The 27,147-nt window shown below is 35.9% G+C and overlaps 1 protein-coding gene across 5 annotated transcripts; it reads left to right on the top strand.

The window, feature by feature from the left end:
- Positions 1 to 27,147, top strand: LOC145668606 (3-hydroxyisobutyryl-CoA hydrolase, mitochondrial-like). Of its 5 annotated transcripts, none has more exons than XM_081736636.1 (6): positions 31 to 92; positions 2,525 to 2,679; positions 6,721 to 6,788; positions 13,454 to 14,416; positions 17,569 to 17,711; positions 26,937 to 27,147. In XM_081736636.1, exons 3-6 carry the CDS (start codon positions 6,728 to 6,730, stop codon positions 27,045 to 27,047), a joined length of 1,278 nt encoding a protein of 425 aa, XP_081592762.1. In that variant the 5' UTR covers positions 31 to 92; positions 2,525 to 2,679; positions 6,721 to 6,727; the 3' UTR covers positions 27,048 to 27,147. The 5 variants fall into 5 exon arrangements, with proteins under 5 accessions (XP_081592764.1, XP_081592762.1, XP_081592761.1 ...); XM_081736635.1 differs by lacking the exon at positions 31 to 92 and adding an exon at positions 111 to 282; XM_081736638.1 differs by lacking the exon at positions 2,525 to 2,679 and having other exon boundaries at positions 1 to 92.

Below are 27,147 nucleotides of genomic sequence, written 5' to 3' on the forward strand. Positions count from 1 at the left end.
CTTTATTCTTAATCTGTACGTGATTTTGTTCCTAAATAGAAACTGAAATTAATAACTGTTTCGAAATATATATTATAAGCTTGTAACAATATGTGAGTAATAAATAAGTATCTGAAAATCGACTGACATTTATTACCCTCATGCAAACTATGATCAACGATTGAATTGTAAAAATAATATTTGTTTTTTTTTAAATCTTTTTCTATTTTATGGTCTTAGTTGCAGCATTTAATAGAACTGAGTTCCATAAACATGAAAGATTGAAATCTAAAATTTGTGTTCGTAAGTAATAAGCTATTTAGAACCTGCATGTATATGAGCGAAATGGTGATATGAAAAAAAAAAATATTAAATGATTCCATTAAAATGAGTAACATTTTATGACCAAAGAAAATTATGAACAGAAAAGAAAGTATCAAGCTATCAGTACAATTGTCGATAAGCTTAGTTTGTTCATTTTTATTATTTCTTTTTATATTAAGAAACATTGAAACATTAATCTATTTTTCAATGTGCAATTATTATTATTATTATTATTATTATTATTATTATTATTATTATTATTATTATTATTATTATTATTATTATTATTATTTTACAATGAGGTAGGTTAACTTCGGAAATTTATAAATTCTCGTATTAAGAACCATACGAATTGAATGAAAATTAACTCCTACTTATTAAGAAATTAACTTTTAATTGTTTAGGTTAGTTTAGAGTGCATTTTCTTTCAAGATAACATTAAAGAATATGTAGCTAATAAACAGAACTAACATGTTTTAAGTGTAATTAAAATTAATTGTGTGAAGTTTAGAACTTGACAAGTGATTATTGCTTGTTTTCCTTTTTGGTAGATCGGAATCGATCCTGGTAAGAGTTTCCTAAAGGCATCTCATTCAATTGAATCGTTCAATGAACCGATTCATAAAGAAGCTTGAACTATGTTGGAAATAATAGTAGAATCATTACAACACTTCATAGTTCAAGGGCAGGAACCGGTTCTTTATAAATCGGTTCATTGAACGATTCAATTGAATGAAATGCCTATAGGAAACTCTTGCCTAGATCCTTAATGACTCCGCTCTCTTGTTGTAAAATACACAGAAGAAAGTGTTGGAATATTAGCAAGTAATGATTTTGGCATTACTCAAGCAGACGGTTCTACCAAACTTTGACACATTTCTTACATTTTCAGGTTAGATTCGAGCTTTGTATTTCTTTTAGCAGATCACGCACTTAAATGAGGAGCTCCATTACTACTTACAGATTAAATTCAGGAGGGCTCGGTTGAAACACGAGTGTGAACTTATGGCATAAAAACTAGTGCATAAAATCCGAACCAACTTGTGCTAGGTGGCCACTAAAAAGCACAAATGCTATCTAAGCGGGTCAGGGCAAGAGCGCAGCAGGGTGGCCCGAGCGTTAGCGAGAGGGTGCGTCTGTATGGAGTAGGCAAGTCAGCGACGGGGGTATACGCATAAGCGAGGATAGTGGTAGACCACACTTATAAAATACTTTCACTGTCATTCAAAATTCATTCCAATATGCTGTGCACTGACAGTAATTACTTATATTACCACTCTCATTCCTTAACAAAAAAAAAAAAAAAAAAAAAAAGTTTCATATCCTATTTTACCTATAAACGTTGTTTTTGGTAGAACCGTCTGCTCAAGTGAACCCATGATTTTGTCAGTATTAAAGAGGGTATTACTTAATAAAGCATATTTTTGAATTTGGGGGCCAGAATGTTTTGGTTAAAATTCGTGCTTTCTAGCGTTATTTTCTGTATCTTTTGTTTCTTCAAGTTAGGTTAGGTTAACTAACTACTTATCTTGATGATTTATAGAGATGGGCTTTCTCGCTATATTTTCTGATTTTTTTACGGTTAGGTTAACTTAGTACTTACTTTCGCTTAGTAATTACATTCCCGCAACATCAACTCATTTCCTCTGTAAATTTCTGTTTATTTTTTAAACCTAAGTTTGGTCCTCTAAATTCAAAACTATACCCTTAATTATAATATTTCCCCATTCTCTAATAAACCTAACTGTAATAAAGAAACAGTGTATTAGGAAACTTTAAGTAGCAATACTTGAAATCTTCAAGAGTATCTTATACTAATACTTTATTTTTTGTTATTGGCTTCATTAACAACACCGAAAAGAGAAAACTTTTCCCTGAAATTCTAAATTCACAGCGGATAACTTGGCACTTTGAAGCCTAATTTCTTCTCGTTCTTTGGCTTAGCATTACCTTGCACATTTCAGTTGGTATTTCTATTGAGAAAAGAAAACTGGGTCTGATTTAGATAGTAGCGTACGCTTGATTTCATTAAGGAGAAGGGCTCAAGCTCCCAAATTCACATCATTGAAAGTGTTTATATACAAATGTAAATATGGTAATAGTTATACTCTTGCGTAATATCCTAGTGAAGGGCGAGGGATTTAATCCCAGAAATTCTTACTTGCATACGTCACTAGATTTAGAAGTAATTTGCTACAGATGGCGTAATGTATTTTTACAGATTATCTGTCCAAATCTACGAAAAACAAACTAACCTGTGTTACTTGCTCACTATAACCTAGTACTCCATGTAGTCTGCGTCTGAGTAGAGAAACGCATGAGGGACTAAACTGTAGCGTAGGGTTACGTCTGTAGCGAAAAAACGCGTTAGCGAAGGTAGGTATGCGAATAAAGTAAATTTGGTTTCTTACTTTATGCTAATACAACTGTTTTTCTTCATGTTTGAAAGTAGTGTCATTGTTCTTGTCTCTGTAAGCATACAAATTTGACTTTGCTTTGTAAAATTAATCTAATTCGTTTTTCTTTTTTTCTTTTTTTAACATTTTCTTGAACTATTAACATTACTTGATTGACTTATTTTTATATAAAGGTGAACCACTTAAATATCCTTAACCTGTCGAAATTCATATGAAAATAGTAACCAACCACGTTGCTGCTGTCCTGCGAGTCAAAATGTGCTACCAAATATTAGGTCAGTGGTCATAATGTTTTTGCTGGTCAATGTATGTATTTCAAATATGAAATAACCTTTTGATAGCAATGAGTGTCATGCCTGGGGATCGTGGTTTGTCCTTGAAGCTTGTGCAGTCCACTTTGAACTTGAATTTTCAAACTGATAATCATATGGCAACTAAAGCTTGATTGTTCGTATATGGTATTCTTTGTTAAGCTTCCATAGGCTTTTTGGTCAAGCCGAACTCGTATTTCATTGAACTTATGCTACAGATTTCGAAATATTGTCGTTGAAGTATGAAAAATAAGTGAAGCTTAAAATCTGGTGCTGGTAATCAAACCCAGGTTCTCCCGATTGCATGGCAAGCATCATCCAAATGCTCTAATCCATCCGTAACTTGTGAACACATGCTACATGTGATGCTATAGATATCGAAAAGATAGAGTAAACGAAGATGAAAAGAGAGTATTGATAAGGGTTCTAGTGCCTGTCCTTGTCCGCCAAGTATATTGCAGTGATGGACGAGAGTAGAAAGTTAGGTTGGATTGAGTTAGGTTAGGTTAGATTATGATAGCTTACTTCCTCAAGTTACTTGTCCAAATCAATGCTACTTGTGACTGAAGTATCATCAGTACAGTCAGGATTTATATGCAAAATACATGTTTATAGACATAGAAACGTATGGAAAATATTTCTCTCTTTCCGACAGACTTGTAAGGATTCTTTTGAGACGCATATGATAGCGCATATAATTGCATATTTTGAGTGAATTTCGATGTGCGTGCATATTTCGTAAACTTTGCAGGATACTGCATATTTCCAAATGTTTTTGCTGGATACTAGCATATTTCAGGGTATATCACAAGAAAGTAGGTTATATTTAAAGTGAACTGAATCACTTTGTAAACGCAGATGTAGAATAAAACATATACAGGGTGTCCGAGAAGTCCTTCCCTGATTACAGAAATTGATAACTCAGGCTAGAAATAAGATAGAAATATGAAACTGGTGTTGAATTGTTTACAAACTATAAAAGTTTTGGTCACATCAGTACACTTCCACATGAGCACCCTTGGTAGCACGTAGCACATCTAGGCGATATTCAGTTTCCATCCACACATTACCCAACATCACAGGAGAGATCGATGCAACGACTGTGGTTATTCGTTGCTGCAGGGTTTCAAGATCTGGTACACGTGTTCGGTAGACCTCATCCTTGACATAACCCCATAAAAAGAAGTCTAATGTCAGGGGAGCGTGGAGGCCAAGCTGTTGGTCCATCACGACCAATCCATCGCCCAGGAAATGTCGTATCGAGATAGGCACGGACGTCCAAACCCCAATGAGGTGGTGCACCGTCTTGCTGAAAAACGACATCGGGGCGATACTGAAGCAGCTGAGGAACAGCATACAGCTGCAACATATCCAGGTACACTGCAGATGTGATGGTATCCTCAGCGAAGAAGAATGGCCCGATAATTCGATCGTGCAATAACGCGCACCAAACATTCACCTTTGGACTGCCTCTAGTGAACTCCCTGGCCTCCCTGGTTGGTTCTGAACTCCAAATGCGTACATTATGGCGATTCACTACTCCACTGACAAAGAATGTCGCTTCGTCGGAAAAGGCAATTCGTCTGAGATAACCATTATCGTCCTCAATACGTGATAGCATTTCGACCGCAAAGTCATATCGACGTGTACCGTCGTCGGGCAACAAGGCCTGAACGAGTTGCACTTTGTAAGCACGAAACAATAAACGTTTGTGTAAAATGTCATGGATAGAGCTTTTTGGCATCTGTAATTCACGTGAGGCCCTGCGCACCGATTTCTTAGGACTTCTCAGAAAAGACTGCCGCACAGCCTCCACCGTGTCTGCTGAGGTTCTTGGTCGACCAGACCTCGGAAGGTCAGCAACCGACCCTGTGTTCTTGAACTTCTCATACCAGGCTTTAATGCTCTTGACATCAGGTGGAGTCCTCCCAAATGTTGTATGGAACTGTCTCTGCACCGTGGTTGGTGATCGTGTCTCATGGTACCACAGGACACACTGTGCCTTCTCCTGGTTGGTTGGCATGGCTTCTTGGGCTTCTTACTTACGTACTACAAACCTAAAAAAAAAAAAATGAGACTTAGTAATACAGAACAAACCTAACACAGACAAAAACTTTTATAGTTTGTAAACAATTCAACACCAGTTTCATATTTCTATCTTATTTCTAGCCTGAGTTATCAATTTCTGTAATCAGGGAAGGACTTCTCGGACACCCTGTAGAATAAAAGAATAAAGTGCTGTATCCTAAATTAGTCCACCTGACTTCTCTTGTACACGGTCTTTATCGCGTAGCAGTAATAATCAAATGTCAATTTCCGGAAGTAGACGCACTTGTATCAAATATAAAGAAAGTATTCGTGAAAGGTCCATCGCGCGTACGTATCTTTCGCGAAGTAGCTAAAAATGTTCCGCTACCTCCGCAACAGTTTAAATCCGATGAAGCTCGTGGGTAGAAGCTGTGTTGTATTATGCAGAAAACTTAAATCAAGTGAAGACAGTTGTACACTCACTAAATCCCGATTGTGCAGCTGCTATTTGTGTCACACAAATGTTTCTCTATAAGTGACTAACTAACTAACTAACTCTATGGCCTATGGAACCCGCAGGTTCAGTGCCGCGTTCACAAAAGCTCTCCACTGACTTCTATCCTTAGCTAATTGCATCCAGTTTCTACTTTGTATTCCTATCTCTGCGAGATCCATCTTAATATTATCCTCCCATCTGCGCCTAGGTCTTCCTAATGGTCGTTTTCCGATTGGTCTTCCAGTCAAGACTTTGAAAGCGTTTCTACTTTCTTCCATTCTAGCTACATGACCCGCCCACCTAAGCCTCCTAGACTTGACGACCCTTACAATGTTGGGTAAACCATATAAATTATGTAGTTCCTCGTTATGAAGTTTCCGCCATTCCCCATTCTCGTTCCTCTTGGGTCCGAATATTCTTCTCAGGATCCTGTTCTCAAATACTTTCAGTCTATGTTCTTCCCTCAGAGTAAGTGACCAATTATAAGTGACATTGAGAACAAAATGAAATGCACTTCTCGAGAATACCTGAATTAAAATTAGACAGTCACATTGTCGTACAATGCTTTGCTGCATTCACTCTTCTTGTTGGGCAAATTATCGCAGACTTTGTCCAGTGAAACTCACTGTGTTGCGAAAATACCGACATTGAAAAAGCATTAGGCAAAAATCCCGGGTACAAAACAGTCTGTGACATTGCAAATATACATGACGGTGAAAACATGAAACTGGAAGAGGACCTTGCACAGAAAGACATTTGATGTTTTTCACATGGACCAGTGAGTCCTGCTGATGTAGAAAGAAACTTTTCGACTTAAAAACATTTCTCACTGATAAACGCAGAGGCTGTACAGAAAAAAAAAACCTATGGAAAACGCTAATAGTTCAAACAAAAGAGGTAATTAAGATGAGATATTTTTATAAGAAATTGAAGTTTTATTTTCTTAGTGTGTATTTCAGTGCATATGTTAAAATTTTTAATGCATATTTTAGAGCATATTTTTGATATTTTTCGTGCATATTTGCATGCATATCTTGGGGTTGGTTTGTGCATGGAAATCCTGGCTCGAATCATCAGCATAACCGAAGTGTTATTCTGTATTGTATTTTATGTTTCCAATTTAAATGATCTAATACTATTCTTAACATTTTTCTATTTATTACAGAAGAATCATGGCTTTTCTAAGAAAGGGGATATCGTCAATAACTCGTCTTGTTACTGAAGCATCAGCAGGTAAGATAACTTCGTTCCCTTTTAGAAAGAACATATTATGAAGAAATTTTGACAAATCAATAGACAAATAGGCCTATTAATTAATTCAACAGAAGTAATGTTCAGTTAGCGTCTAACTTTGGTTTAATTATATATTTTTAAAAAAAACTATGTACGACAAATATTAAGACCGTAAAATCGATCCAGTGATATACGACCACATATATCGATGTGCTCGTGTGCTATCGAAGTAATAGCTACATTTTAATAGATTTCCTCTTCAAATCAGCAGGAAGGTTCCTGTGATTTGTTTAATATATCATTTCCTCAATGTCCCGGTTACTTCTAAATACAAAAAGATAGTTTAAGCAAATAAAATACATTTAAACACACGAGTCACTCTAGCTTCAAACTACAGGTTTTCCAATATGTACATGTCGGAATGTACAAAATTTCACAGTCTTATGTTTTGTTTCTACGCCCGTTAAATTATTTTACCGTCTTGAATAAACAACACTTCATATATTCTAGTTTAAGTGTCACAGTCTGAGACACTTACGCTAAAACGCAGGATGTCCTAAAAGTTTTTCAGAAATCGAAAACCCTAAACATTTCAAGTAATAGGCATTGTATTTCAAAGAAATGAAATTTCTTACATGAAGGATTTTGAAATCTTACTTTTCATGCAGTTGGGTTTATTGTGAGATTTTTAACTAGGAACCATTCACGTTTAAACATTTATGCAATCCTTCTGAATCCGATAATTACGCTCTTATGGTGTTCATCTGGAATATTTGCTATTGCCCACGAGACTAATAAGATGCTCTTGCCTCGTCTCGTAATTTTTTGTAGAACTCTCGTCTCGTCTCGATTATTGAAAAAAATACTTTCTCATCTCGTCTCTTTTTTGAAAACTTATGTACAAAATTTCTGCCCTGAACTTTTCCTTAGTTTTATCTAGAAGTTACCAGAAGCATCTTGCGTTCCGAGATTATGATATTACATTACACGAAGAATATGATATTACACAGTGGCGGCCGGTGGATTGTGGTTTCGGGTGTTGCAGTACGAACGATAAGAGAAAGAAGATATAAAGTGGACTCATGACTAATCAGCATAACTTTAGATGCAAATGCTATGTGACATGTTAAATTAAATAAAATTCTGTTTTTAAAAAATAAAAAATGCAGAACATTTTATCCGATTAATTACCTTAATTAATTAGTAAGTTCATTCTCCTCTCTTTGATTGGAGTAAATCTGTCTAATACACGGTGGTTGAACTCTGGTATTCTTATTGTCAGGTTTTTTTCTATGGAAAGCATAACCAATGGTGATAACCTTCCTTGGTACATTCAATTTCTTGAAAGTGTCAATTCTTTTTGATGTAAAAAAAAAAAAAAAAAAAAAAAAAAAAAAAAAAAAACTTTTCGACTTTTACTGACGCCATAGGTACAGTTAATATTAATTTCAAAGCTTTGTAGATCCACTAAATATTTTTTTCTAGATTATTGCGAACGATTCATTCTAGCAAACTCAGTCCCTGACAGTGATCCGAGTTCCTCTTCAGCGTTGACTGAAGAGAGTTCGTCGCAGAGATTAGTGTTATAAAAAAAATGTACATTGAACACACTTTATTCACATGTTATCCAGAAAAATTTAAAATAAATTGAGAAAATGTATCTGGTGCAAACAACACTACTGCCATAAGATATCCTGTAAATTTAAACTGGATTTTTTTTCGAACACTCTCCTGAATTGTCCTTTGCTTGTTTTGTCTAAGCCTTAATTGCAAATTTTTCCTCAGTTGAAAGCTGGACAATGTTTTTTGTAAGTTATTTACAGAAGTCATGGTATACAATTCATTCAGAATTTGCAGGTTATTTACAGAATTAAAGTATACACAATAAAATTAAACCTAATAATTAAAAACCAAAACAGCTGATACAAAATAGGTACTGGTATATGAATTCCGAATGTCACATATTCATACATCAACACACACACATGTGCGTAAAAGAAAAAAAAACATTCCAAATCATCCATCTTGGTTGTTACGCAATGCACGATGAACACAATATACTTCCACATGAGGCGAAACAATGCTTACCAATGTGATATGTTATGGAAAGGAAACCTCGAAACCCGCCAGATGAAGGATCAACATGTAACAGAAGCCAAAAAAAAAAAAAAAAAAAAAAAAAAAAAAAAAAAAAAACTGTTAACTGGGAGGGGTCCAAAGTATTTGAGGGAGCTCCAATACGTCTACATAATATGGAACCTGTCTTGTTCTGCACCCGATAAGACGATAAGTAATTCTTACTTACTGTCATCTATATTATTTTAAAAAAATGATAGAACGATTATAAGAAAAGAAGAGTACATGAGGCGTAAAATAAAATATTTAGCCTACATCAATCGTTTCTCTGTTAAACAAGTATAGTTCGTTAAGAAAGTCCACAAATGTTAGTCAAGTTTCGAAATTTTCGGGAGGTCCGGACCCGGTGGACCCCCCTCGTGGCTGCGCCTCTGAGCATTGCTAACTAGTCCCAAATTCAATGTGGCGTTCCCCATCATACAGTTTTATGTGGAAACTATCAAAAATATAAAATATACTTATTTTACAAAAGAAATATGTTTATACTAAAATACTATCCACAGGGGGGGGGCGATTCTACATACTGACTTATTAATATTTGATTCACAAATTACTGTAGAAAAGCCTTCATTATCAATATAAGCTAAGAATTAACTTGTAAATGCGGGTCTACTTTCATTTGTTTTCTCCTCTACTAGATATTTTCTTTCTTATTTGTAATTCTGCAATCTTTTTTTTTTTTATTGTCTTTATATTGATTTACTTCAGTATGGTCCCGTAATTTAAAAATATGAATGCATAAAAACAAATTCCATTTGTTAATTGTTAGTGAAAGAAAATTCAGAAAGCTTATTTAGAACGAAAAACTTTCTCATTCAATGGAAACCTTGCTGTATTGCAGAAGCACTGCAACGACCAGTCCCTTTAACTTTTGAGATAGGGGAAAGGAGACTTAACATTTGCTCCAATTGCCGCGCTGAAGGAATCTGGTCGTTGTATGCTCGCTGCAACACAGTATAAATTAGAGACTCTGTGACGAATTATTTTTCGCTTTTTAAAGCGGATTAACGGAACGGACAGTTACAGAAGTAAAAAATATGTTATTTAAAGTGTATATATGCAAGTATTAAAAAGTATTTTTCTGTTCTTTACTACTATTGATAATATTTTTTTTTCTTGAAATACTTTGGTCGTTGCGCAACGCTGCAACACTATCATTAGCCGCCACTGATATTACAACATGTAAACCATATTTATTGAAATGAAATGAAATGAAATTTTAATTTAACGTCCCACGTTTATGCCCTTTAGGTTTAACGAGACGGATAATTATTAAAAGTGAATGATTGCGAAGTTATTTTTTAATGTTCTCTCACCTAAGATCGAAAATGCAACCACGTGCTCCGATACCCACTCGATCAGCGCAGAGGGCTAAACTACACTTATTATTCGTGTATATTGTGTAATAGCTTGAGTAGCTTTGAATAGGCCCGAAACCAGCCAATGAAGTTTGGGGGGGACATGAATCTGTTATGGGGGGCCAAGTCATTAAAAATCCTCTTACAAATATCTAAATTGTGTTTTTTGTATTGAGATCTGGAGGTTGCCACGAAAAGTCAGGCCACCCTAACCCCCCTCTGGTTGCGGGCCTGTCTTTGAATATTGATAAATGTTCTTCATTATATTCATACAACCACGTTATTAATTTATAGTTTTATTATATGAGTTATGTAACTCTAGAACAATGTTTCAGATCTTAAACTTGGCTTAACTAGTGTTGTGATTCAAACAATTTCTCGCCTCGTCTTGAATTCGAAAACCTACTTCTTATTGGAAGTCTCATCTCGAAGACGAGACGAAAATCGAGATGAAATGAGAAATTTATCATCTCCAAGGCAACACTAGGATTATTCGAAATCACATAACTTACCTTGCGTTTTTGGTACTCTAGACTTGTGGGTTTCTTTGTTAATATTTGCTTGTTGATATGCCCCAAAAACTAATCATCACACGTGTAATGTATGAGGGATGTTGCGGGACAAATCGTGTCTCTCTTGCGGTCAATTAATCCCTTCGCAAAACGACAATCAAGGAATTGCCGAACTTCAAAGGCAAAGTCTGAGGGACACAATCTTGCAGAAAGTGGAGAGAGATCATTAATGATTGAATGATGCCTAACCTCTCAAGATCCTGCAGAAGAAATGTCTGAAGCATATTAATATAAATGACCCGGTTCACGTTGTCCTCCAAGAAAGAAATGGTCCAATGATTCATAAACTTTGTACGGGTTGTCAAACATTCAAATTCAATTAATTTTGCCAGACATATGGAATGTAGTGTCATCGGAAGAAATAATGAGAGACATAATCCAAATATAATGACTTAATCTGCTAAACATAACTAAATTTTTTTCCTGATGTCACAATCCTTGTCTATCTGATCACAATCTTAACCTGCAGAGCTTGGCTTTTACTGTTCTTCTGTACGATATTGTGCAACGTAGACAGTTTCAGAGTCAGAACCTATTTTCAGAGCCAATCGTTTAAGTGATTTATTTGAATTCGTCTCTGCGGTCTCCTGTACTTTATTCATAATATTGTTGCTTGTTCTGGGTTTTCCACAACGTAGCAAATCTTCTACAATTCTCGTTACCTCTAACATATTGTACCACCTCTCAACGTTTAACGTTATTTAGATTTCTCTCCGCTCTAAAACACAAAATGATTAACTCAGCAAGCCATTAACGCACTGGGATTTTCTCTGAATCGACGCCTCTTTCGTGATTACCTACATACATGTGACCCAGTAGTGTAGACAGAAAAGATACAAGGTATTCGCGTGTATAACAAATCTTATTAGATGTAATAGGTGAATTTTGAAATGATAGAGTAAAGAAATTTCCAGACACTTCAACTTTCCTGTTGGTCTGCAGATGGAAGGAGTTGCTTTCGAAATGTCACTTCTGTTTATACAGTACGAAACCACTTTGACAAACAAATTGTAGACCTGCTTACAAATGTATACTCACTTGGTATTCTTATCTTTCATGACCCAGGTACTCTAGAGTTGACTCACAATTAGCAGTCAAAATTTCTTATAATACAGAAAAATCGTATAGCATATATTTTAGTGTAAAATAGCAAGTCCCAGGGGAAATGAGTTTGAGCCCTACTCTGCATCCATTGCAGAAACTTAGCGTAAAATTGTAATTAAAGTTTCTAATAACTTTCGACGTACATTATATGCTTCTAGTACTTCGATTTTTAAGACATTCCTTATCCAAATCTGTTTGCTACAAATCTTTATAAAGATTTTGATAGACAGAGAATTTTGCTCACTATAAATAAATGTGCCCTAGGACCTTAAAACTTACCGAAGTTGTTATTCATTTAAAATTTTGATCTCAGTACAAGTTTCACTGTAAATATTAGTATCCATAAAATCTGATATTGTACGTATCCATAAATTACTCATCAGCTGACACTAAAATTATACTAAACTAGAATGAACAACATGAAAAGTTGATTCACTGTTCACAGTATAAAAACATGAACATGACCGTAGCTAGTAATGAATTTAAGTGGAGGAAGGATACTAAGATTTTGGGAGGTGACGTCGTATCTTTTGGATAATTATTCAGCATAATATATAGCTATGAATAACGAAAATTCGAGTCACCTCCTGTGGGTTTACTGAAAATGTACGTTATGAAATTGGCTCGTGCTGATTTATCCTACTTCTAGACTTGAATTTAACTTTGTATAAAAAAAAAAGCAAAAGAGTTAGTTACGTGACTTTGCTCAGGATAATACTGTATATTATTTGAATTTGGGAATGAAGGTGTTTATCTTATTGATAGAAATACCCATTCTTCACGCGGAAAGAATAAAGTTAATGCAAAAGAATTCAAACATTTGATTGGTGTGCAACCTGGGCAATCGGAAAAACTCAGGTACTATGGTTCACTGTACATAACTTTTACATAAATTTTGACTTCCAATCCTCCCTTGAATCGAGAATCGAAAAAGAGGCTTTGTACGCGATTAGGTCTAGTGAAGACATACCTGTGTACAAAGTTGATGACTCTAGATGATTTCTCTATGTGGGAAAATCTAATGACAGGCCCACAGATAAATAAAATATTATTTTGTGTATTAGTAAGGATATAATTAAACAGTGGGTCTTAATAAATAAACTAGCCTTAGTAATCCACGTTTACAATTTTCGGAACTCAATATTTAAACAATCAAAAATGTACACTTTTTTAAACTCGAAATTTCATTTTTACCAAATCATAACCCTTCCTTTTAAAGTGCCTAAGTTTACCTCTTTTGTTTGAATATATTAATAACTTGTTACTAAAAATCCATTTTTTTCCGGAACAAATATATAAACATTTCTTTTGATAGTAAGCAGTTATTCTTTAATAATGCTGAACCTTATTAGCAATGTACGTTTCTTGGATGAAGCCTTACTTGATATGCCTTCTGTATGCTAATTTTACAAGAATATTATCTCTCGTATTATGTGACTGTTAACCTTACACAAAGCGAATAAACATGCACTTACCTATTCTCTTTTGTTTTCAGAAATTACTGATGTGCCCAAAGAAATAATAAGGCTAGATTCCTTGACAAAATCCGCTATGAGAAGTGACATACTCTTTGAGCGGAAAGGAAATGTGGGTATAATAACGTTAAATCGACCTAAAGTATCCAACGCTATTAGTCCTACAATGGCAGAATGCATCCAACTGGCGCTGAAGGCTTGGCGTGGTAAAATATTTTTAGTATTATTACGGGCTGAGGGACCTACGTTTTGTGCAGGAGGTGATGTGGTACAAGGAAACAAGTATTTACAGCGATATAATTGCGCCCTACACTTTGCGAGTTTGTATGCAAAGACAATGAAAATGATCCGTGAATATCCCGGGTTTTTTGTCTGTCTCGTACATGGTCCAGCTGCAGGATATGGTTTTAGTTTTATTCACGCTTCCAAGTTTGCGGTGCTACGTAATAATGCTTATCTCTCAAAGCCAGAATCTGCGTTAGGATTGTGTGTTGATAACGGCAGTTCTTACGCGCTCTCTCGCTTACCCTCGGCACTGGGAACATATCTTGCTTTAACAGGAAGACCTTTGCCTGCTACTGATGCATTGCGGTTAAGAGTTGTGCATCATGTATGTTCAGACGAAAATTTCCACAATTTGTGCAAGGAACTTATCACTATCCAGCATCCAACGGACGAGAAAGTGCGAGCAATGATAGAAATACCTGGTAAAAGGCTTGGCTTGTCCCAGTTTGATCACATAAGAGAACTGATAGAGAAACATTTTAGTCACGAAAGTGTTGAACGAATTATTGATTCCCTTTTTAAAGATGATTCTAAATGGTCCCAAGAAACATTAAAAGATTTGGGAAAGCTTAACCCTGTTTCACTTATATTGTCTAAGCTACTGCTAGATGAAGCACGGGACAAAACTTTCGCTGAGTGCCTTTACCAGGAAAGCCTTATTTGCGCAAGATTGGCTGAAAGTCCTGATTTTAGAGCAGGTAGGTTATAATAGAGTCACTACAAGATATAAATTGTTCGTAAATAAAATACTGTAGTCCTGTTTATTTACTCGATTGAATGACTAGTTTAAAGTTGTTAATTTCTAAGAGTTTTATGCTAAAATACTACAAGAAGCACTGTTATAAATATTTAAGCTATAACTTCTACATACAGGGTGGGTCATAATGATGGAACATATTTAAAATACATTTGTGGAGCATGTTAAACACAACGTTTTATTATCAACTAAGAATTACATTGAATACATTCCAACGGAGATAAGTTTGCACTGTGTTTAGTGTTTGAAGATTACATCATTTAGATGGACACCAGCTTGATGAGACCCTTGAAACATTCTTCGACCCTAACAATCATATTCAGTATAGTTTGATGCAGGGTTTCGGCAGGAATAGTTGCTATGTCCCTTTGGATGCTGTCCTTCAGTTCATTGATAGTAGTGCGTTTTGTGGTGTACATCTTCTCCCTTATGACCCCCATAGGAAATAGTCCGGAATAGTTAGCTAATGGATATCACGATAATCTCGAAATGTGGCATCCCGGTAATTGTCGTCGAAGGGTTGTCATTGACAGGATTGCAGTATGACAAATGGCACCATCCAGCTGGATCAAAATGTCCCTTACGCCAAGCTGTCTCATTTCGGCAATTCAAAACTATCAATGAACTGGAAGATAGCACCCGAAGGGAAAAGCAGCCATTCCTGGTGAAACTCTGCGCCAAACTATGTTAAACGTAATTATTGGCTAAAAGAATGTTCTCGACGAGGTGGTGCCAATCTAAGGGTTATAATCTTCAAACATTGAGCACAGTGCAAAACTCCCGTCCTTTTTCAATATGCTCCTTATAGTTGGTTAGAAATATTGTGTTCAACATGCTCCAAAAATGCATTTTAAATGTGTCCCATCAATATGACCCATCCTTTATATGGAGTGTTTTTCAAACGCATTGCTGAGCGCTAACTTCTTGTTTATATAGTAACTTGTATGTAAAGTTCTTAACAAGACTATAAAGAATCCATTCGTTTAGACACTACAGAAAGTCTTTTGTTTCTGTAAAGAAAGTCTCCGATGTTTACTGCCTAATAGGAGTGTATCAATCGACCACAATATGGTACTAGAAAAATGAATTGAAATGGAATAATAAAGTTTTACGTTCCACTGTTATGCCAGCTAGGTTAAAGAAGACGGTTATGAGAAATAAATGAGATGGTGGAATAAAGAAAGTGGGAGGAAATGGGAGAATCCCGAGAAAACCCACAAACACGGTCCACCACAAAACTCACTTGGCATGAGGTGGGATCGAACCAAGGACCCGATGCACCAGAGTTGAACGCTCTACCACTGAGCCACCGCGGTCTAATGTGATATTAGAATGGGCATTTGGTTTGCACAAAACCAAGTGTGACACTCCGATTTGCTTGGAACTCATGGGGTGAATAAAGGAATCAAAAGTAGGACATACGTGTGTTTTTATATCGGCCAACGTGAGGATGAAGGGGGTAAACCTTAAAGTGCACATCCCCTTAAAGTGCGAACATAGGTCAAAATGACACATTTTAGCCAGGCCATAACTAGCAACGCCGTTAGAGATACACATCTACTAACGTTGGAAAACAGTTATAAGTTTGGATACTTTACGTGAAACAATATTGTGCGACCGCTTAAATTCTCACAACCACTTTTCTGAGGCCGTAAATGAAGCTAGGTTAAGCTCCTGACTTGCCTTGACAGCCCGCCGCTGCAGATCTACGTCATGTCGGTAAATGTGTACCGACGGCGGTTTCAAAGTTCTGAAGCACGGCGAGCGACACCTCAGGGAATTGATTTTGCGTGTTCCACCGGAAGATACTTCCTTTTCCCCACGGTACGACTATTTTCGGGACGTTACTTTCTTGTAGTGTCGCATAACGGACATTCGACAATCTCTTTCGTTTTCCACTCTTCTATAGTTCAACTACGTTCCTCTTGTATTCCAAGTCCACAGACTCACCACTCCTAACACCGTAGGTCCACAATGCTCTCCTTCACACATATTCCTCGTAAGTTTCGTCCACTTCTCCAAAGTTGGTGATACCATTTCGTTCTATGACATCCTCATCCAAATCAAAGTGTACGGTAACGTCTTCGTTGTATATTGACATGGCTCTATCTGCAGTATCATTGATCAATTTCCGGAGGTAGTTTACAAGGTGTATCTCTGCTTTGTTTGGAGGTGGTTATGGAATGTATACAATAACAAAATAGCCTGTAAGTAGAAGAATGACATTTAATGGGTTTACATCCATCTTGGATAGGGCTCTATAGCTTTGACTTACTACGGCCCAATAAACATAATGTTAAGCATGCCTTATTGTCAACATATATATAATGAGTTGTCAATTGTGTTATGAATTTTTCATAATTATAATTTAATTTGTAGTATCGTGTGATGTAACCATGCTCTAAACACTGAAGATATTGATTGCTTTTTAAAACAGGTACAAACTACAATTCAAACCCTGCTTCACTTTTCTTTCTTCTTGATGACAGTGAGCTAGGCGTTAGAACAGCCTTAGTTAAATTTCGTCCACTTTAACAAAGACATTTGAATTCGAATTTGAATTGAATCTTCAAATTAAAACATTTTTCAGTTAATGTATATTTTCCTTGTAATAATAGATATTTAATAAGGCATACTATCAGAGAATTGTATATTTGATATTCGCACTATATTTATATGAGTTGTAATAATTTCTTGACTTGTCTCACTGTTTCTCATGAAACGTTTACGCGTAATCGCGTCGCTAGTAACAAAATTGGTCTCTCTGTGTGTATATGAAATCAAACCTAATTTAAAACTAAACGTAGTTATGTGCTCATAAAAATATTTAATATTTAAGTTACAGTTCAAATATTGTATTTAGTAAATATTTTGTAGGATTCGAAAAGTAAGTTCTGCAGAAACGAATTAGCTGAAAAAAATGAAAAAAATGTAGTGCTGTAAGTAAGCGTACCTGGAAGAAAATTTATTGCGTATTAGGTATTTTCTATCTCTTAAACATGCCTGCTTATAATATACATATATTATTAGTATACGAGTTATCCTGTCGTTTGAGTTAACTGTTATTGATTTTTATATTTTTATGATTTGTAGCTGTCCGTAGCATTTTTGTTGAGAAGACATCCATTCCAACTTGGTCGTACTCCCGACCTCAAGATGTTCCAAGTGATTTGATCGCCTCCATACGTAAGACGCCTAATGAGAACGAGCATAGGATTTTGAGAATTTTGACAGAGGTAATGCTTCTTTTTTAAAAATATATTAATTGCAGTGTTGGCAAGGTTTTAGAAGTTTGGTTACTAAAATTCTTTTATATAATATGTATTATTATTATAAAGTATTCTGCTTTTTGTCAGGTTCAGGGACTAATGTTTTATTCTTCTTTCTTAATTTTCAGTTTGGTCCTGGAAATGTTTCTTCCACGTTTCTCGATTTTCAGCTTCCTCTGTTAACTCCTAATATTTTTTTTTTTTTAAATCATCGATCACTTGTGTTCTTCTTCTTCCTATTCCTCGCTTTCCTTCCATCTTTCCTTCTATGGCGATATGAAGAAGACAATTTCTTCACAAGATGTGTCCAATTCAACTGGCCTTTCTACTAAGGACGGTGGCTAGAAGCGTCCTCTTCTCTCCTATTAGTTTTGAAACATCTTCGTTTGTTACTCTTTCTGTCCATTTTATCTTCTTCATCTTCCTACAACGCCACACTTCAAAGATTTCTAAATATGTCTTCTCTAACTTCCGTAATATCCGAGTCTCTGAACCATAAAATCCAATACTCCACATATAGCACTTGACCAATTTCTTCCTTAGTCCAATATTAAGGCTACTAATTAAGAGTGATGGGTTCTTGTTGAATGCTCCTTTGGCCATGGCAATTCTTGATCTGATCTCTTTGGTGCAGTACGCTTCTTTTGTCAAAATACTTCCCAGATATTTGAAATACTCTTTGTTCTACTCTGACCCGTAACGGTGCATTTCCACTGGATATGTTCATGACTTTCGATTTTTCGATGTTGATTTCCATTCCATATAGTTTTGCAGTGTCAGCTACTTTGTCAATAATCTCCTGTAGTCTTTCTTTCGGTTCTCTGAATACCTGATCTTGTTACCCTGTCCCTATTCCCTGTCTGTCCGGGAGAAAACATCTCTAGAAGTATTTGATGGATTACCAGAAATTTTGGCCCGGATGTAGATGATTAAAACTTAAAAATTGAGTTCGTTGGCGGAGGTGATCCATCCATTAGGTGTGGTAGAAATCAACCATTTCCGGTTTTTATGTTGATCAATATACACTAGAAACGATAACAGATGCTGAGAAGTGGTTTCTTGTAATTAACTAAGGATCCCAAGTTTACATTTCATCTCCATCCTTAAGTCTTTACTAAAACCAGAAGTGTCAGAGTTCAACCATTTTTGGTTTTAATGTTGATCCTTATAGAGTAAAAACGGTAACGGGTAGCGAGAAGTGGTTTTCCTTTCACCATTGAACAATATTTGAATAGTATCACTACATGCAGAACCAATAGGGCCATTTATGAGAAAAGGTATCTTGAGAAAAGGTACTGGAAATAAAAGTAAAAAAATAATTAATTTCCAGTAGAACCGTCTTCACCTATGATGAATAGAAAGGGGAAAATGGAGTACATTATGCAAGACAGCGTGATTAGAAAAGATTGTAACGATTGTATGTAGCTCGACTATATTCTTTTTTATGTCGTCTGAACAAAATATGGCATATATTGCGGGATTTGGTCATTTCTGTTATGAGGGTGAAGACATGGGAAATAGAGAAAACATCTACTAAGTAGAAAGATTTAACAATTTTAAACAAAGAAATGACATAGTCTATAGGCATGAGACTGTCCCTCTTGTTCTATTAAAAACATTATTTGTTACGAATTAGGAATGTGAATGGTGGCTATGCTAATTTACTGTCTCTTGTCGATAATGCTATTTAGCTGCAATCGTTAACGTTGTTATCGACATTTAACAACACTAACGCTTCATCTAGCACTTATCTAACCGTCAACAGCTAAGAAGCTAACTAACTTATTCAAATCACAAAGGTATTCTTTCATTAACCTGAGTTATGTCCTATTAAGTTGCTACCACTGTTTTGTTAGCTATACTAACATCAACTCCACTGTGTTTGGATTTGTGCTTCTGACCAGATCGTGGTAGTCTTCGTATTCGTCAAATCTAACGTACAGAGTGGCCATAAAATCCCTCTACACCTGCACTTATTTCATCCCTACATTAATAATACTTAATAATAACGCTTTCTAGTCGACTTGCAAGTTGAATGCATCACTGACACACTAAGTTCTGCGCACGTTTGCTTTCTGGTTGATAGATGACCTGAACGATGGACATCCAAAACATTTCCCAGGCGAAAAATTTTATTCTACCATGTGATCAAAATCTGACGACTTGGTGACTCCTTACCAAACCGTTCACGAACCTATCCATCACCTCCAGCATATTTTCGTTGTTCTGCTTCCGTTCATGAGCCGGCACACTTGCCACTAAGCGCTCCTCCAAAGTGAAGTTACTGGTTATTGTTCACCAAACACGTAAAGGCGATTATTGTTCACCAGACACAGGAAGGCAAGACAATGAACTGTTCAACACACAGATTTTATTCGCCTCCCTCTGCGAGCAGTTATGTGGGAATCATATGATAATTCACGGGAGGAGACTGTTATCATGTCAGTGATCAGAATGAGAGTTTCAAATCTTAAATAGGCCTATATTGACATCTTATATTGTTACACCTTTTAGTTCGGGAATAGAGGGATTTTCTAGTCACCCTGTATACTTAACCTAAAACCCGTTGCGCATTAATACGAAAGAATGACATAATTGTTATGGAACTGAGAAAGTGAATTGTAACAATCAAGTGGGGAAGAAAACGATTGTTACAACCTTCCAAAACGTCTTTTTAACATTTTGGCTAAGAATTTTATTGGTCTTAGTAGTCAGTCATCGATCAGTTCACATTCGTTTATACAACATTCTACGTCTTTCCAGTTTCAAAAGTCTGACAGATAACCAAAGCTGCTTTCATGGTCTTGTACTCTCTAATTCGATTTCTCCAATTAGAGATACCATTAGCGCTCTAATAACCGCTCCATTTCATTCTTTCATCAGAGAATGAAACACAACAGAAACAAGACAATGCTTGCTTCTGTGAGCAAAACTAAGTTCTGGAAACCTTTGTCCATTTTGCACTTTTCTTTGAAATCAGTCTTTCGAAAGGGAACAGGGTGAACTATCTTTCGTAAAATACGGTCTTTATTTTGCAGCTCTCGTGAAGCAATCTCAACCAATAATTATCGAAATGTATCAAAAATTGGGTACTTTCAGCATGCACTATCATGAAACGTAATGTCTGGAATTGACTTGCTCCTACTCGCTTCTCGGCAAATCGTTTGTTTTTCGGTGTTGTAATTTACATTAGTTGCTGACGATCTCATCTCCGTGTGTGAAAGCTGATTTTCTTTATGTTCTTTTCCATAATCTGAGATATCATCGTCATTATCATTATTAGTCATTAACTCTTACAAGACTTTTGTCATCATATGATAGACGTGTCATAGACAAAGACACCATTGATTTCTCATTCTAAATCCAAAGATACCGGAAGAGATTTTAACTTATTCGAAGAACTAAGTTCATAATTGTTCTCTAATGAATGTTTGGATCTATCAAAGCTACTACTAACCTAACTCCACTCTGTATTACGTGTATTCTTCAGATACTGTTTACTTCCTCAAACATTCTTTAAGCTTCTGATTTAAAAAAAAAAAAAATTCTTCTACCAACACAAAAGCGAGCTGAAGCCTGCAAAGTGTTTATACCCGCCTTTGCCATTGTCAATTACTGCTGAGATCCAGTATTTAATATTTGATACGAAGTGATGATAAAAATACAAATTCGTTCTGTAGTGTACAGTGTGTGCATGCAAATGTGCCAAGAATGGATAATTCACTTTGAAGTCCGTTGTTTCACCCACATTCTACCAATAACTGCCTCTACCAAGTTATTTCCACTCCCCGTTAAACCTATTAAGCCATCAAGAAGTTCAGATATCCTACCCCATACCCCATATATCCCTCGATCATCATTTCACGATCACACAATATGATTCATAGGGTAACTTTGAACTGTGTGTAATGATTGGAGATTTCCTTCCCTCTCCGTTCGATTCAAATAAAACTAACAATATCGTCCGAACTCATTCTAATTTATAGCATTCACCGTAATGTTTACACATGCACTTTAACAGCAAATAGCAAAATAGGCAATAAGTATTATATTCCAATACTCTCTATATAACTTGTACGTTAAATGTATGTCTATCTGTTGTATATATACAATACAACAGAACAAGACAAGTGCTGCAGCCAAGCCTCTCCATCGTGGTTCAGCCAAGTGCAACAGTCAACTGACCAAGGATGACGATAACGTGTAGACCTGAAAGTTGATTTTTGTTCAGGATGCGATCCCCTGGTTGTCAGTGGTGCTCTATAATTCGAGGATTGCTACGGGAATGCTGTATTTCCATTGACTTTCCTGATGGATGACGTAGCTAATAAACAGATTAAAATTCAGTGAAATCAGGGGTTAGCAAAGTGTTTCAACAATCACTCTCATCTCAGGTGAGTATCTACACTCTGGGCCACAGACATGATCTATTTTTTGACAGGGAATCTTACACCAGATTCATGCTAATAAAAAGTTGGCTGCATGCCTGACAATACAATAACTGAGTACATTCCTCCAATATCAACATCAATGTGGTTTATACCAAATGACATCAACCTAACTAACTAACTCTGTGGCCTATAGAACCCAGAGGATCAATGCCGCACTCACAAAACCTCTACACTGACTTCTATCTTTAGCCAACTAGATCCAATTTCTACTTTGCATTCCTATTTCTGCGAGATCCATCTTAACATTGTCCTCCCATATGCGCCTAGGTCTTCCTATTGGTCATTTTCCCATTGGTCTTCCAGTCAACAATTTGAAAGCATATTTACTTCCTTCCATCCTAGCTACATGACCAGCCCACCTTAGCGTCCTAGACTTCATGATCCTAACAATGTTCGGTAAACCTTATAAATTATGTAGTTCCTCGTTATGAAGTTTCCGCCATTCCCCATTCCTGTTCCACTTAGGTCCGAATATTCGTCTCAGGATCTTGTTCTCACCCTCAGAGTAAGCGACCATGTTTCGCAACCATACAGAACAACAGGCATTATTATCGTTTTATATGTTTTTTAGTTTTAAATTCCTCCACAGAATTCGCGACTGCAAGAGATTAACAGAAAATATTAATCGCAACTTCAGACTTCATAATCAAGAAAGTAAGATTCAAGTAATGTGACGTCATCATGTACGGTTGTCTCAGGATATATACACGAAGCATTCCCATTGAAATTTGTACTCAACGTATGTAAAGTAAGATCAATAATGTATTATAATTCAGAGGGAAATGTACAAGATATGGTGAGTTCTCAGTAGCTGTGGGTCCTTAACGACTTATTCGGCTATTTATATATTTACTATTTCAGCTTAAAAAGAAGTCATTGGCACGATATAATACCTTTAAAACCAAGTATTTCTAAACTGAAGCCTTACGACCAAAACAAAGAGGTTTAATGCAGGTTGTAATAAAAGCATTTTTTTCTTTTGACATTTCTTTGACAAAGGCTTTTTTAAAATTAGCAATTGGAGTTAATTCGAAAAATCGGTTACTCGAGATTCGATTATACGGGAGTGTAGTGTACTTTGTCGCATCGAATAAAGTTAGTGTTAGATGTATTTCCGTGGATACACTCGCTATTTGGCTTGTATTCAAGTCCACAAGAGCTTGGTGCACTCTGCTGGAGAACCTTGGTAAACAAGATGATGACCAACTGTCCACCCGGATAGGTGCTGATTGCCACGGGTGCTGACTGCCACAACCAATTATTGGTGCTAACTGCCACGAATGTCGCTGATTGCAAATAAGAAGGTGCTGACTGCCACTACGGCGTGCTGACTGCCACGAATCTGGGGGAAACTGTATTTGGAAAGAGGAATTAATCCCTCATACTAAATTTATGATTATTAATTAATTTAGTAGAGACTAATTTAGTAATCATCACAGCAAATCTATGTGGCATCCTATAAGTTACAAAGTTGCTCACTAAGTGGAACGACATACACTTGAATGTTTATAAAGGGATTGTCTTTTCTGTTATATGTACAATTTGCACATTTCATTGTTTATATTAATTGTTTTATTGTATTATTTAATGGATATGATGGTCTGAAGCCAGCTGACAAGGGAAGTTGGGAGAAGCACTCGCCTGCAGAGAAATAAGCATGTAATTTGAAGGACCAATTCATGCTGATTACAACAGGTAATAAAACTCCTGTACGTTGAGAACTGTTCGAGATATTCAGCTTGGAAATTTATATGAGAAAATGAGTGGATGCACGTTTCAGTACGTTAAGTATTTTCACCCATGGCGAAGCCTGATGGATTTAAATTGCTATAGCTTGATCACTGGGGTCCATTCATAGACAAATTGTCCATTACAAGTTCCATGACGGATGCAAAGACCTAATGGTTGAGAAGATACGAAAGAATTGTACACGATTTGGGCAACCATTTGATGGGTTTTGATTCCGATCAATCAAAGCTTATAACAGGAGATTTGTACATAGTATGAATCTTCTTCGTCTGGACGTTATAATGCACCAACGAAACAATCCAAAAAAGTTCGTGTCCATACGAATCACTTCCGATCACCGATCACTTCCGATCCATACATTGGATTGTTTGAGTTTGCGTTCTGCAAGGCAGGTTACTAACAAATTATAGGCCTATAACTTTTGAATCACTTGTCGAATTTGCTTTTTGCTTTGGTTCTGCGAACTTTTCTCTTGACGGATGCAACACAATTGCACATATAAAGTGTTCATGGTACAAGGGAGTATTTTGCCTGCGTCATTTCTTCATAAAACAGAAGAACAACAGTGATCAATTTTCATCTCTAACCTATTGTGAAGAATGTAATGACTAATTATATCTAACAAACCCGTTAGTTAATGCGTAACACTGTTTTTTCTGTTACTTCCGATAGCTTTCAATTCGTATGTCAATATTCGTTACTAATTATGTTGTACTTAACGCATATAAATGCGTATATCCTCATTTTCTCATATAAACTTCCAAGTTGAATATCTCAAACCGTTCTCAACCGTACAGGAATTTTATTGGCTTGTTATAATCAGCATGAATTGAGACTTCAAATGGCATGCTTAGTTTATTTGCACTTCCCTTGTGAGGTACAGCCAGCAGTGCTTTTTTGATGGAACTTTCAAGAGCTGCTCGAAACAATTTGCACAGCTGTACACAGTTCATGCTGACATAGGGAGTTCAAGTGAGAATACATAAATCGTAACAATTTTGTACGCACCGCTCCCTGGCAAAACTGAAAGTACACTCATGTCCAAAATTATTGTCGCATATCTATAACTGTCCTCTTGTAAGAATATAATTTAATAATTTTTCAGAGTATTTTTAATACTTATATTATGTGTATAATCAGGAAATTTATATTTGTGATTAATTTCATAAGAAAAGAATTATATTCTTACGAAAATCATAATGAGTAAAATAAAATGTAACTAAATGGATAAGATTATTTCGTTTTATTGTTCTTATTTACTACTCTTTTGACATGAAATTTACCACATACTTGTCCTTGCCGGTTATACACATACTAACATTATAAGAAATACCGGGCGAACTCGTTATCAAATTATATTTCTAGAACAACATCTTTATAATCATGTGGCAATAATTTTGGACATGATTGTACATACAGAGACCTGTTTACCTTTGTTAAGTGTTGGTCTGAACAACACGGTCCTAAGGATCATCTAGTTTCTTTCATGCTTCTTGGCGTCCGGTAATGTTACGTCTAGCAATTTTCTCTCAGGCTCTGGCAGTCAGCACGCCATCGTGCCAGTCAGCACATTGATATTGGCAATAAGCGCCAGTCGTGGCAATCAACACCAATAATTGGCTGTGGCAGTCAGCACCCCACCGTCCACCCCACCCCCACATTTCCGCATGATAACCTAATTGATGGCTTGTTAGGATACCGTGTAGGCCAGGGCTCAGCTGTGTCCGTAATTTCTTCCAGAATATTTTAATATAAAGGAATAAATGTTGCCAGGTGTAAGCGTCTTTCTCATAATCAGCACACTTTATCAGTCACAGATCACTATACCAAACACAGACCAAGATATCCTTGAAACATTTTATCCTGCAAAAAAATCACTTTAGTTCGTTATTATGTGGTAGAGAATGGTGTGGCATAATATCTTCTCCCTCATTGAAATCCTGGAATTACACAAGTCTGGGAAGGGATTATGAAATACTTGCAAAGTGAATTGGTGCATAACCACCTCGTATAGTCTTTTTTCTCTTTCTTTCTTTTGTAACACAGGCAGTTTCGACAAGAACACGAACAATTTTATTCCATCCCTTTGAAACTTAACAGCTGCAATTAACAGCTGCACGTTTAATATAAATTGGGTGTGCATTTAAATAACGAAGGCACACCTATAAAAGTTTCTAGGCCTTCCCCAGTGATTCTTTTCTCACTCCAGTATTTTTAATACTGCCAGTATGTCTGACAATAAATTTCCATATTATGATGTCATGCGTTTTCATACAGAAACAGTTTCGATTATTATCGTAAGAATCCAACACTAAACAGTGGAGATAAAATGCTACGTATTCTGTAAGTTCTGGTTTTTCTAAACTAGATTTAACGTCAAAGTTCTCATGTTCTACTTTTTAAGGATGTATAGCTGCCAATTTTTATTCGTTTTTCCATGATTTCACAAGACTATAACTTTGTAAATAGGTAATTTTGACTTAAGTTTAGTAGAAAGATTTTTTCTAGCTTCTATTGATGTGGTAAATCAAACTTGCTTGCCAGTTATAAACTGACAAAAACTGCAAATAGTAATCCATTTTACAACTTTACACGAGTACACGATTTTAAATATTCACAGGACATTTTGTAAATTATAAGCGAACCGTACTTCAGATTACGTAGAATCAAAACCATAAAATATATATAAGAATTCCATTTCTGAGTCATATTGCGAGTGAATAATTGTGGCAGACGTAGACTTATTCCGTATTACATTTTGATGAACAAAAAATTCTTACATAACATTGTTACAATGAGATTGCGTTAGATATAACGAAAATTAAGGAAATTAGTCTTCCAAATTTTATTTTAATATAAAGTTATTTAGGAGCCTACAGTGACCTATAGATACTGCAAATCTCATATAATTTCAGCGCTGAAAAAGAATATTACACTAGGAACAAACATGCTGTAAAAATAAATTATGAATTTTCTTTTTCTTCTGTTGTAGGAAGATGTATGGTCCGAAGAGAAAAGTATTCTTTTTAGAGAATTTAATAAATTAGATGAGGATTTAGAAGCTTTGAAATCCCAAATAGACCTCCAGGAGGCATTGAAATAATAACGCAACCTGAAGAGAAACTATTAAGTGTTAACCTCAATAGCTTCACATTTTACTGAATAAACTAAAGAAGTTATTAAAGAATTATTAATTGATGTGA

Source organism: Thermobia domestica, chromosome 13 (genome assembly GCF_964235325.1).
Source record: "Thermobia domestica chromosome 13, izTheDome1.hap1.1, whole genome shotgun sequence".
Lineage (NCBI taxonomy): Eukaryota > Metazoa > Arthropoda > Insecta > Zygentoma > Lepismatidae > Thermobia > Thermobia domestica.

What these genes read in the sequence shown, in the direction of transcription:
- LOC145668606 (XM_081736638.1), top strand. Translation starts at nt 6,728, where the DNA reads ATGGCTTTTCTAAGAAAGGGGATATCGTCAATAACTCGTCTTGTTACT. An exon ending in TGTTACTGAAGCATCAGCAG is followed by an intron (nt 6,789 to 13,453) that starts GTAAGATAACTT and finishes TTTTGTTTTCAG; the next exon opens with AAATTACTGATGTGCCCAAA. An exon ending in TTTTGAGAATTTTGACAGAG is followed by an intron (nt 17,712 to 26,936) that starts GTAATGCTTCTT and finishes CTTCTGTTGTAG; the next exon opens with GAAGATGTATGGTCCGAAGA.